This window comes from Pinus tabuliformis, chromosome Q (assembly GCF_031772625.1).
Source record: "Pinus tabuliformis cultivar Carrire ecotype Pingquan chromosome Q, CPIR1, whole genome shotgun sequence".
Classification (NCBI taxonomy): domain Eukaryota; kingdom Viridiplantae; phylum Streptophyta; class Pinopsida; order Pinales; family Pinaceae; genus Pinus; species Pinus tabuliformis.
Window position 1 is genome coordinate 1,199,993,311 of NC_142296.1, and position 12,587 is coordinate 1,200,005,897.

The 12,587-nt window shown below is 38.2% G+C and overlaps 1 protein-coding gene across 1 annotated transcript in view; it reads right to left on the minus strand.

The window, feature by feature from the left end:
* Positions 1-12,587, minus strand: part of LOC149224089 (Tryptophan/tyrosine permease) — a 359,744-nt gene that overhangs the window by 263,506 nt on the left and 83,651 nt on the right. The window contains exon 5 of the mRNA XM_089388076.1: positions 3,352-3,441. Coding sequence (XP_089244202.1) covers positions 3,352-3,441 — 90 coding nt within the window. The remainder of the gene's footprint in view (positions 1-3,351; positions 3,442-12,587) is intronic.

Below are 12,587 nucleotides of genomic sequence, written 5' to 3' on the forward strand. Positions count from 1 at the left end.
ACCCTCTTGATGTTTAGGCTCTCCAACCACCAAAATTATTCCTCTCTAGAAATTCGCACTAAGCCCTAGCTCTCTACCATAGCCTTGAAAGGACCAAAATTAAGAGAGAAGAAAAAATATGAGATTGGTCACCAACCAATTAGACCAGTTCCTTGTTCCTTGGGAGAATGGAGTCTAGGATGATTTAGGTTAGCTAAACTTGTTTCCAAGGAGGTTAAAATTTGATGCCCTAGCAAGAAAATTTCAAGCATTTACCCACTCAATGAAAAATGGATTTTTATGGGAGAGTTTCAATGAGTTCACCACTAGGACTATTCATCACATGTTATACATGAGTAATGTATGCAATATTCATCTAGATAGTTATTCAATTAAATTTTCAACAAATTAGGGCACATTTTACCAAGACCTAGAATCAATAATTCCATGCATTAGACATAGAAAAATAGATCTTCAACAATATATTGTACTTACAAGACAACATGCAAGAATTCCTTCCATTATCCAAAGAATAGCTCCAAGAAATATCCAAGATCAAGCTCCAAATGTCAAAATGCATCCAATAGATCCAAAACATCCACAAGAGAACAAGTTTGATTCCTCTAGAGAGGTTGAATTCCTCAATGAGGCCGAATTTCCAAGAGTGATGATGATGAGAGATCACAAATGAATGATCTCTAATATATATGTTTGCTACTAACTCCTATTTTAGCCTACAAGCCCCTCAAATCATAAAATAATGGGCAAACTACAAGCAAGGTCACAAGCCAACCTTGTAGCTAATGTGAAACATAGTAAAATCTCAAACAATAGGGCCAAAATGTTGACATCATGATGTCATAGGCCCAACTAGGGCTTGCGTTGATCTCCTCTGGTGCCATGACAAGGTAAAGGGCTCCTAAAATCGAGGTGTAGGGGTTGGCCCTTAGATCTCTCTGCAAATCATCATGTAGCCCCCAAATGTGTGTTTGGGGCACAAAATTGGGTCTCATGGGTCTCCAAGTGGTGAATAGGCCTGATTCTGCTCCAATGTTGAGGGCTCTGAAGATGGTGATACCCCTCCCATGTCTCAAGGTGTGAGACAAGCCTCATTTGGGCCCTGGATCAACTACCAAACCATGTGCACTGCTAAGCTAGCTGGGGGCGAGTTGTCCAAGTGCATCATCCCATGAATAATAAAGAAAACGCTAGAACGTTGTGGGTGTTGAAGATGCCCATGGCTGTGAATGATTCTCTACAACTACCTGGAGTCCCATGGCTCTCAACACATCTCTTGTGGGTGTGAATATGTTCCTCTGGAGGACCTAGACCCCAGTTAAGTTGCCCAGACCTATAGATGGAACCACCTGCTAATTACACACAATATCCAGTGCTGCAACTTTTACCATTTGGTACATTAATCATTATACATCTAAGTGAACCAAGCTTGAAAGAAATGGGCAAGATAGCATTATGATGCTTCTCTTCCAAAATTGGGGCCTTGGTCATGTAATGGTGTTACCTCCTTGGGTAACAGTGGTTAATAGATGACCCTATTAGGTGTTCCCAACCCCCAAAGGTAAGTGACATGTCATAGGTCTACCCTTCAATCGATAGGTGCCATGTGAATAATGATGAAACAGAGGGGAAAAGACTTCACAACCAAGTGCCATGGTTAAAGGAACTAGCTATGATGGAGTACCTCATCCTAGGTGTACAGATGTGACGAGGGAGAAATCGTGGATGCATGAGTTACCTCGGCCTTTGTTTTTCCACCCCTCTATATTGCATTTTAATTTTTCTTGATTTTTCCTTATATTACTACTCGTAGTTGGACTAGGCACTGGCCTTGTCTAGTTTGTGATCAAATCAAATTTCATTCATAAATTGTATTTTGTTTTCTCTCTTCTTAAATTCAACCCTCTCAAGGATAAGCGACTCCATTAGGGTTTGGAGCAAAATTGCTTGGGAGAGGATTTTTTTTAGTGTGGAAGAATTCAACAAAGTTGCCACAAAATCAACCTCTTGGTGGCCAAGTCATCCAATTTTCTCCACAATTTCTCTTGCCCTGGTTATTTTTCTCTAGGAGAAACCCTAGTTTGGTTAAGCTTCAACCTGAGGGATTTTTGAAGCTTTCATGTGCCATTGTCATGCTAAAATACAATGTCGGAAACCTTTTCTTGGTACCTTGATTTTGGGTCATTCCATTTTCCACACTATTATTCAAACCCTAGGTCTATCGTGCCTTATTTTGGGCTTCTCTAACTGAATTTCCCCCTCTCATTGCTTGAGCCTTGTACCTAAGTTGTGTCTTTCCCTTAGAAGCCTATGGTGTCACCTTATACCTCTAAGCCTAGAATATCTCTTAGGTGACCTATACACTGAGGCTCCTCCCATTGGTGAAAATGCATAAAGCGCAGTTAGTAGTTGTGATGACAGTGGGCTACTACCTTATTGTTGTCACTTGATCTAGTGATTGCCTTGCAGGGTACCCCTCTACAAGGCTTGCTAGATTTTGTGGTAACAGTTCCATTGGAAGATTTGCAAGGTGAAGACTATCAGTGAGAGTAGAGTAGATTTTCATCTTTTTTTATTTTGGACTCTTGCATCTTTCTAGATAAGCTCCTTTGTAATTTTGACATTTATCATTTTGACATATATTAATATGGATTGATGAATCTACTACAATGTAATATATGATTTTGACATTTATGATTTTCTAGAAAGTATGAATTTTGTTTACAATGCATAAATACATAATTCTAATTACATATGATATTGATCATTGGTGTATGATTTCGTTTCCTGAAATCTGAAATATGTATGATGTCATTATTATATTTATTATGTAGAACTCTGAAATTCTAATTTTGTATGATGTTAGAATCTAAAATTCTGAATTTTTTCCTAAATTTTGTTTTTTCAATATAAATGTATATTATAAAAAAGATTAGGGCGTTGATATAAACCACTGCCGCACACCAGAGTCTTCAATCAATTCTGCTCGACACCCACAAATCATGTATCCTTTATTCAAATAAATTATTGTTTATCTAGCAATGCATAAGTCTAAATTTTGTATCTTCCAAAGAGGCATTTACTAAAATATCTTGTAAAAGGAAATTACGAAGTTTCCTCTTCAACTTTATGTCGAATGAAAAAAGTGATTAATTATGATATTTTATCCTTTATAACGTGTTCTTCCATTGTTGAAGATTACTCACAATTAATCAATGTGTAATATAACTTTTGTGGCCATTGAAGCGAGCAAAGGGGCATTATAAGAATTCAAGTATAAACCACAATCTAATAGGGTACGAATTAAAATGGCATAATATAAAACAAGAAACTAAGAATAGTTGGTAAGCATACAATGGAATGCCAAGAAAACTTGTAATTGCCTCCGAACAGCGAGCCACATATGCAACCAAGAGTGCATAATGAATGAACAAGTATGACCAGCTGCAACATAAACAATAATTAAATTTCTTCATAAAATGTTGAGAATGAACACGTATGACCAGCTGCAACATAACCAATAATTAAATATTTCCATAAGATGTTGAGAAGATAACAATTTACGGTACTAAGACAAACACCAACGAAATGGCTACTAACAAGAATCTAAATTGCAATCTCAAATCTTTTGTAGGATTTTAAATAGGTGCATAATTGCATACATAACACAGTCGACAAATATAACATGGATAGAATAATAAATGGCATCATAGTTTAATGATCAATATAGAAGAAATTACATCTAAGAGAGCCCAAGATAGGCTACCCAATATACAAGTACCACTCTCAAGTTAATCATCACTCATTACATCAATATATACTACCATAAGATGCTTATGGTGGTTTAACCAACTAAGCACTCACCTTAATGCCTCAATTTTACATTGAACACATATCTAACACTAATGTCTACTAACATATAATTTACATAATATAAAAGATACATTTAATAATAATTCAGAGCTCATTGTTTGCTCTTCCAAGATCCCCCCTCAAATGAGAACCCTTGCTGCTCTCAAGCACAATTAAACTTCAAAAACTGATCGTCTCAAAGAACTATGAATGCTAGAGCGTGAAATAAATCTTGACCTTGAAATAGCTCAAACTTGAAATCTCTTCATCCCGCTTTAGATGAGAGTTGCAAACTTCACCTTTGTTATAACACTGGGCAAAGTAATCAGAACTGAAACTTGATAGTAACTGCTTTGGAATAAAATTATGAACCAAACTGGACTCAGTTGAAGCATTGGTTGAATACAAAGTACACTGAGTATTTCAATATATATATATATATAGAGAGAGAGAGAGAGACCAGTAAGTTAGTTCAACTAGTTTGTTGCCATTGTTGTTGGTCATTTGACTAATTCTGTGTAGCCGGTACTCGATGTGAATCCCACGAGGTGAGGCACACCAGTTTACACCAATGGGATTACTAGGGATGCCATCCACAAATGTGTGGAAGCATCCCTTGGGTTTCCCATGAGATTTTCCTTGGAAACAAAAGTTCTCTCTCTATATATATATCTATGTGTGTGTGTGTGTGTGTGTGAGCCAAGTGGGTCAGTTCAAGTGCTTTGAACTTCATGCAGGAGCTCTCAACCAATGTTGCAAGTATCGGCATAGAGATAAGATCTGCAAGAGTCTGAAAAACCAAAAAAACGTAAAAAATCAGAAAACACTGGTAAAAATTGGCAAACATCAGCAAAATGAAGATACCACCAAAATATTGGTAAAATTCATGAAACATCAGTTGGGCCAAAAAATCCCAATTTCGTGATTTTTTCATGATAAAATCAAGATGTTTGCAACACTGTTATCAGCATCAGTTCCCCAAGCAGGCTGCCTCTATTGCATGTCTCACTTGATGTCCTTATCAAATCAAGCATCATAATCAGTGCCAACAGAATTGCATTGGATCCCATCTACAAGTGCAGCGAAGTGCCCAAGAGTTTCCTCATAAGGTATTCCTTGGAAATATAAAAGAAGTTTATTGATTTATATATAAGTTTTCAGATATACAAAATTAACTTTCAAATAGAAAATGCATAAACAGTGTAGCTCTAAATGCCCTTTAAATTGCAAAAATCATCATACTAAAATCAAACACTACATAACTGGATAGCATACAATGTCATGACTCAGGAATCATCAAAACCATCAATATCATCAGGAATAACATCTATTGAATCCTCTAGATCACACTAATGCTTGTTACCTCTCTTTTGAGAGGGGTGCCTATAAATTTACTGCAGCATTCTTAAGACTTAAACACTGTTGTAAGCCCAAGGTCACAAGTCAAAAGCCATGTAACAACCATGTGATGCCTTGTAGGCATCCTAAACCCTATGTCATGTTGAGTCACTGTCAGAGTCATGGTCAAACCACGCTCAATCCCTTTGACTTCATTTTAGGTACCTTTTGTCCTGTATAGGATTGGAGGGCCTTTGATGAGCTTATATGTGGACTTATGGTTTTATGGGAGCCTTGTTTTGTAGGGGTGATCACTAGTGTAGGGGCCAGTCCAGCCCACATCAAGTGCACCTATGTCTCTCTGCATGGTTATGAGTCTATAAAGCCTATAAGTGGTCATGGCTTTGGCATCGTATCCCTCAGATGTTTTTTAGACATGGCAGTCTCATAATCAGCGACATTTTCATACTTCCCAAAGCAATTAACGCTTCCCAATGTAAAGTGGTCTCAGAATTCAAATGTCAATAGGGTGTCAGATTGCAGAGCTCATTGAGAGGATGACATGCCACGTGGATTTTTTACATTTGGATGAGGCATCCTCAAGTTATGGTTGGTCAAAGGTAGTCAACATGGGTGTGCAACTTTCGAAGGGAAAACCAAGTAGAGCATTGCATCATTTTCGACACGCATTATGTCCAAAATTATCTACTAACAGGAACAAAACCCATGTCTCATAATATTTTATTCCTCAAGGGTATTGAAAATCCTCGATTTGACCAAGATTCAAGGGGTTTGACCAAGCTTATGTGGGAATACCTTGGACTTTTTCAGGTGATAGAGCATGCCATTGCACTAGGTGGCAAAAAGCACAAAATAGCATGAAATGCTTGGCCAATAGGGATAGGCTGTTGAGATGTTGGTAAGATGGTCAATTCGACTCATTAATGCATGAAAAAGTAAAGTAAAAAAGGAATCTCATTGCTGGAGAGGTCAAACTAGCTATTGAAAGTTACTATTTCTGAGAAGATAGCTTTGTGGACCAAAATGTAGCTGTTGCATGTCAAGTTGCCCGTCTTCTAAAGAGGAGCGAGCTAATAGGTGATTAATTGCATTCCCAAGGAGAGGACGAGTCTCAAGGAAGAAAGTTGGAGGCCTTCAAGGTAGACATTGGACCATATTTGACTACTATTCATAGCTTTGAATTCTAGACCATTTACTTGTGTAGTGTTGGACTTTCTTGGTGGTGATGAAGCAATTCAACCCACTTATTGGGAAAACTGAATGTACTTAAAGTAATAAAATATCATTTCTTCTCATGAATCGACTTAGTCTCCAAATTGATTGTGGATGGCAAGTCAAATAGTATTATTTTAATGGAAGGAGGAAACTAGATGTTAAGAAAAGTTTTATAAAAAGCTAGTTCCTCTACCCATTTGAGGTTTTTGACTGTGAGACCATTTGATGACTTAATACAAAAAACCAGTTTTGCGAAAAATACTCTCATGTATTGAGTATTGAGTTGATTCTTATATTCTCTTCTTTCTTGATTTGTTGCCTCTACCATTGTGCTTTATGAAATTTGTTTTGCAATTGCACTTCTTCCATCACAAAATCAAGGTACAAATCCATTGAGGGACAGACCAGTGTTGCATGAAACGTTCCCCCCCCAAGGATCCAAACCAAGATCCATGACTTGTACGGATCCGTGGGGGATCTGCCGTTGGATCCACAGTTCGGAATTTCATAACCGCGGATCAGGCCAACGAAGACGGTTCCTGGAAATTTGTAACCGTGCCAGCCCAATCCGTGGTTCCGAATTTCTGAACCGCAGATTCGACGATGGATCCTCCCCAGATCCGCAACGGATCGAGCACGGTTCCCAAGCGGATCCGAAGGGAGACAGGCGGTTCCACAAGGTTTCATAGGGTTCTAAATATTTTTTTATTTTTTCTTTGACTTAAGTTGGGTTGGGGCTTCTCGGACACTCCCAAGGTGCTCCCTTGATGCTCCTTAGATGCTCCCTCGTGGTAAAGTGAAATTCTTAAAGAAAAAGTGTCATGCTCCTTTATTTTTCATTTTCATCCTTTTACTTAAATTTTTAACATTACCATGAAATGACTCAGGATGTTTGAGAGTGGTTCCAGCCTCATTGGACTTCATATGGAGAAAATAGAATTTCATATCCTATTCAAAATTCAGCAGACTTAACAGTTTTCAGGAATTCAAGATTGTTGGGTCCCTATAATACTAGTGATTACCCCATTACTATTGTAGTTATACCCCTTATTTATATTGATGTACCCATGTAGTGCCCATATTGTTACTATTGTGCCACATAGAAGCCCACTATTGTTATTGTTGTGCCCTACAATATTATTGTTATGTAGGCTTTGATTGTATTGGGACCACTTAGACTCCTATATATAGAAAGGAGGTATTTTCATTTGTATCATCCAAGAATTGTTCATTTATGTAATGTAAAGGAGGTTGCCCCCTCGAAGAGGCTGAATTCTAAGGCGTGGATCTCTCTTTTCTATCTTTTTGTGAGCTGGTTTCATAACATTTGGTATCAGAGCTTTGGATTCTAGGGTTTCGCTGCTCCAAACAGGTCATCGTGGCATTTTCGCTATAACTTTTTTTCTGTGACGTTTCAGAAGTCGCAAAAAAAACCCATTTGAGAAGAATTGGCGCTGAACCTTGGGTCCGAATTTCAGAGCTTTTCTCGCGATATTTTCGGAGATATGATCTGAGGAAGTTGGTCTTTTTGCAGACTCCTGAATTACATTCAAAACAGGTGACCTGGGGAAAATCGTCATAACTCTCTCTCTGAGGATCGGATTGAAATTTCGTAAAAAGGTACAGAAAGAGGACGGACTGTAGTTTCTTGTGGGTGAGTTTCAGATTCAAAGGTTGAAACAGTGACTCGTGGCACGTCGTACAAGTTCGCTCTACTGAACCAGTCTAAAAGCAAGTCACTGTGGGAGATTTCACATAACTCTTCCTTGGAGAATCCAATTTGGCTCAGACTTGTGGCATTGGAAAGAGGACGCAGAAGGCTACTACAGATAGCAATTTCAGAACTGGATGATCCGAAATTACAGAGATACATCAGATTCAATATCAGGCTTCTATAAAGTGAAAAAAGGTGTGTAGTTTTTTTTTAAATTTTTGTGTAAGCTTGGTTTAACGGAATTCAAAGGGCATAGTAAAGCATTATTATCGGTAACTGATGCCCCGAGGAAAGAAAATGCAAACACCTAGTAAGGAACCTGAAAGCTCTAGCATGACTCATGAAGAAGAGGAAGAAATGCTACATGATATATCAAAATTACAAGAACAAGTGCAACAAATGTCACGCTCACAAAAGCTAACAGAAGCTAAGATAAGTGGCGTGGAATCTAAGGTAAATGGCATGGAATCTAAGATAAAGGGCATGGAAGCTAAGATGGATGGAATGGAGGCTAAGATGGATGGCATGGAAGCTAAGATTGACGCTAAATTTGATGGCATGGATGATAAGATGGATGAATTGAAGAAGTTGCTACAAGAAAGGGTCACTAATGGTGAAAAGGTAGTAAAGGAAACTCATGATGAGAATAAAAGAAATGTTAATCATGATTCCATAGACTCTAATGTTGGATCGAAGACTCACCATGTTCCAAAAATCGATGTGAGGAAGTTTGATGGCAAGGATCCCGCCACATGGATATTACAGATGGAGCAATTCTTCGATCTCAATAATGTGCAAAACACACAAAAGGTACGTATGGCAACTTTATATTTGGAACCAAATCAGTTTGTATGGTATCAATGGCTTTGTTCTCGTAAACAATTTATCACTTGGGCAATTTTTACGGAAGAATTGATAGCACATTATGAGGATACAAAAAGCAACACTTTTTTTAGCCAATTGATAAGTCTCAAACAAAAGGGTTCAATAATGGAGCACATTGAGGAGTTCCAAAAATTGAACATAAGGGTAAAAGATATTCCAGAGGAGCATAGGATTGATGTGTTCATAGGGTCTTTAAAGGATAATATCCAACATGATGTGCGCCTTTGGGAACCTGATTCATTAGAGAAGGCATTCAGGTTAGCAAGAAAAATGGAAAGCAAAATTATGGCAACTAGGAAGCATACCATTCACAACTATAAAGATGGAAGTGTTGTTGCCCATAGTCTTCCACAACCTACAAGGTTGACACCACAACAATTGGAAGAAAAAAGAGCAAAAGGGCTTTGTTACAATTGTGATAGCAAATACACAAAAGGTCATAAGTGTGCTGAGAAGAAATTATTCTACATAGATTGTGAAGAGGAAGAAGAAAAGGAGCAAGAAAGGTCAAAAGAAGAGGATATATTCCAGGAACAAAGCCTAGATGAAGAACAAATAAATCCGACCATATCTTGTAATGCATTGGCGGGAATTACCACTCCTCAAACCATCAAGATAGAAGGACAAATCAAGAAGAAAAAGGTAATAGTGTTGATTGATTCAGGAAGCACCCACAATTTTATTCATTGTAGGGTAGCAAAAGAATTGAATTGCTTCCTATATCCAGCACCAGAGTGTCAAGTGATGATTGCAAATGGAGGAACAATAAATTGCTCTGGAAAGTGCCATAATATCAAGCTATCCATGGGAGAATATGTATTGACTAGCCCAATGCTTTCCATTCCAATGGGAGGTGCTGATGTTGTACTAGGAGTCCAATGGCTACAATCCTTGGGTACAATAGCTTTTAATTTTCAAGAACTTTTCATGAAATTTTCTGTGGAAGGAAAGGAAGTTGAATTAAGGGGTATTGCAGGGAAACCAGGAAAGATAATCAGCTCTAATGGTATGACAAAGCTTCTAAAAAAGGAGCAAAGAGGTGTAATTGCACAATTATGTTCGCTAGATGTTTCCACATTGGAATCATCTATTTCTCCAGATCTCCAAAAAGTCCTGGACAATCATTCCAAGGTATTTGAGACTCCCAAAGGTCTCCCACCTATGCGTGATCATGATCATGCTATTCATCTGATTCCAGGAAGTGTTCCTCCAAACATCAGGCCGTACAGATATCCCTATGTCCAAAAAAGTGAAATTGAACGTATGGTTGCAGAAATGCTAGAGGCTGGTATAATTCAACCGAGTCAAAGTTCTTTCTCTGCTCCAGTAGTATTGGTGCACAAGAAGGATGGATCATGGCGCATGTGTCCGGATTATAGGGAGCTCAACAAGCTCACTATTAAAGATAAGTTCCCCATTCCTGTCATTGATGAATTACTGGATGAATTGCATGGATCAATTTACTTCACCAAGTTGGATCTTCGTTCAGGATATCATCAAATCAGAATGAAGATTGAAGACATTCCGAAAACGGCATTTAGAACTCATGAGGGTCATTATGAATTTTTGGTCATGCCTTTTGGCCTTACCAATGCACCTTCAACATTTCAAGGTTTGATGAATTCAATTTTCAAACCATTCCTTAGAAAATTTGTGTTAGTATTTTTTGATGATATACTAATCTACAGCAAGTCTTGGAAGGATCATGTTGAACATGTTGACAGGGTGCTACAACTATTGGAGGAGAAACAATTATATGCAAAAAGATCCAAATGTTTCTTTGGAGTCCAGGAGGTGGAATATTTGGGTCATATTGTATCTCATGAAGGAGTTAAGGTAGACCCTAGCAAAATTAAAGCCATTAAGGAATGGAAAATCCCCACATCCATAAAGCATCTGCGAGGATTTCTTGGGTTGACAGGGTATTATCGCAAGTTTGTTAAGAATTATGGGAGAATAGCAGCACCTCTAACAACATTATTGAAGAAAGATGCATTTTCATGGACTCCGGAAGCAACAAAGGCCTTTGAACATCTTAAAGAGGCAATGTGCCAAGCACCGGTCTTAGCTACACCGGACTTCACAAAAACCTTTATTGTGGAATGTGATGCTTCAGGAAATGGAATTGGTGCTGTTCTAATGCAAGATGAAAGACCCATTGCTTTTGAAAGTCGTCCAATCAAGGGAAAGTTTTTAAGCAAAGCTATTTATGAGAAGGAAATGTTGGCAATACTCCATGCACTTAAGAAATGGCGACCCTACCTAATGGGAAGACACTTCAAGGTAAAAACGGATCATGATAGCCTTAAATACTTTTTAGAACAAAGATTATCCTCTGAAGAGCAACAAAAGTGGGTCACAAAGATGTTGGGTTATGACTTTGAAATCATCTACAAAAAAGGGAAGCAAAATGTGGTGGCAGATGCACTCTCAAGAAAGGATGAGGATGTGGAAGCATTGTTGTGCGCCATTTCTATTATCCAACCAGATTGGATAAACGAAGCAAGGGAGGAATGGAAGAATGACGAAGAAGTGTGGGCACTTATTCGAAAGCTACAACAAGATTCCAGTACGTCTGATACATTTAGCTGGAAAAATGATTCGTTATGGTACAAAGATCGCTTATACCTCTGTAAGAATTCCCAGCTAAAACAAAAGATTCTTATGGAATTGCACACTTCTCCCTTAGGAGGGCACTCAGGATTTTTAAAAACTTACCACAGGGTTAAGAAGGAATTTTTTTGGGATGGCCTTAAATCAGATATTCAAAAGTTTGTGGCAGAATGTTTGGTTTGCCAACAAAATAAAGTTGAAACAATTAAGACACCGGGTCTATTACAACCTTTATCCATTCCAAGCCAACGTTGGGAGGAGGTTTCAATGGATTTTATCACAGGTTTACCCAAGTCTGAGGGAAAGAGTGTCATCATGGTGGTAGTTGACAGACTTACCAAGTATGCACACTTTTGTGCATTATCACATCCATTTAAAGCCAGTACAGTTTCTACTGCATTTATGGAAACAATTCAAAAGCTACATGGAAACCCAAAGATTATTGTAAGTGACAGAGATCCCATTTTCACTGGAAATTTTTGGACAGAATTATTTTCTTGTCTTGGTACTCAGTTAGCTCATAGCTCATCTTATCATCCTCAATCTGATGGGCAAACTGAGATAGTAAACAAATGTTTGGAAGGATATCTTCGTTGCTTTGTATCTGATAAACAGACACAATGGGTCAAATGGTTGCCTCTGGCTGAATGGTGGTATAACACTTCCTTCCATACAGCAACAAAAATGACCCCATTTATGGCACTTTATGGGTATCAACCACCATCCATCACATCATATTTAAGAGAAAATTCTAAGGTTCAGGCAGTGGAACATCACATCGAACATCAACAACAAGTCCTCCAACTCTTAAAGGATAACCTCGTGTTGGCACAAAATAGAATGAAACAACAGGCAGATCAACATCGCAGTGAAAGAAGTTTTGATGTAGGTGATTGGGTATTCCTACGGCTACAACCATATAAGCAAATGTCCCTCAAGCAAGCTAAGAAGG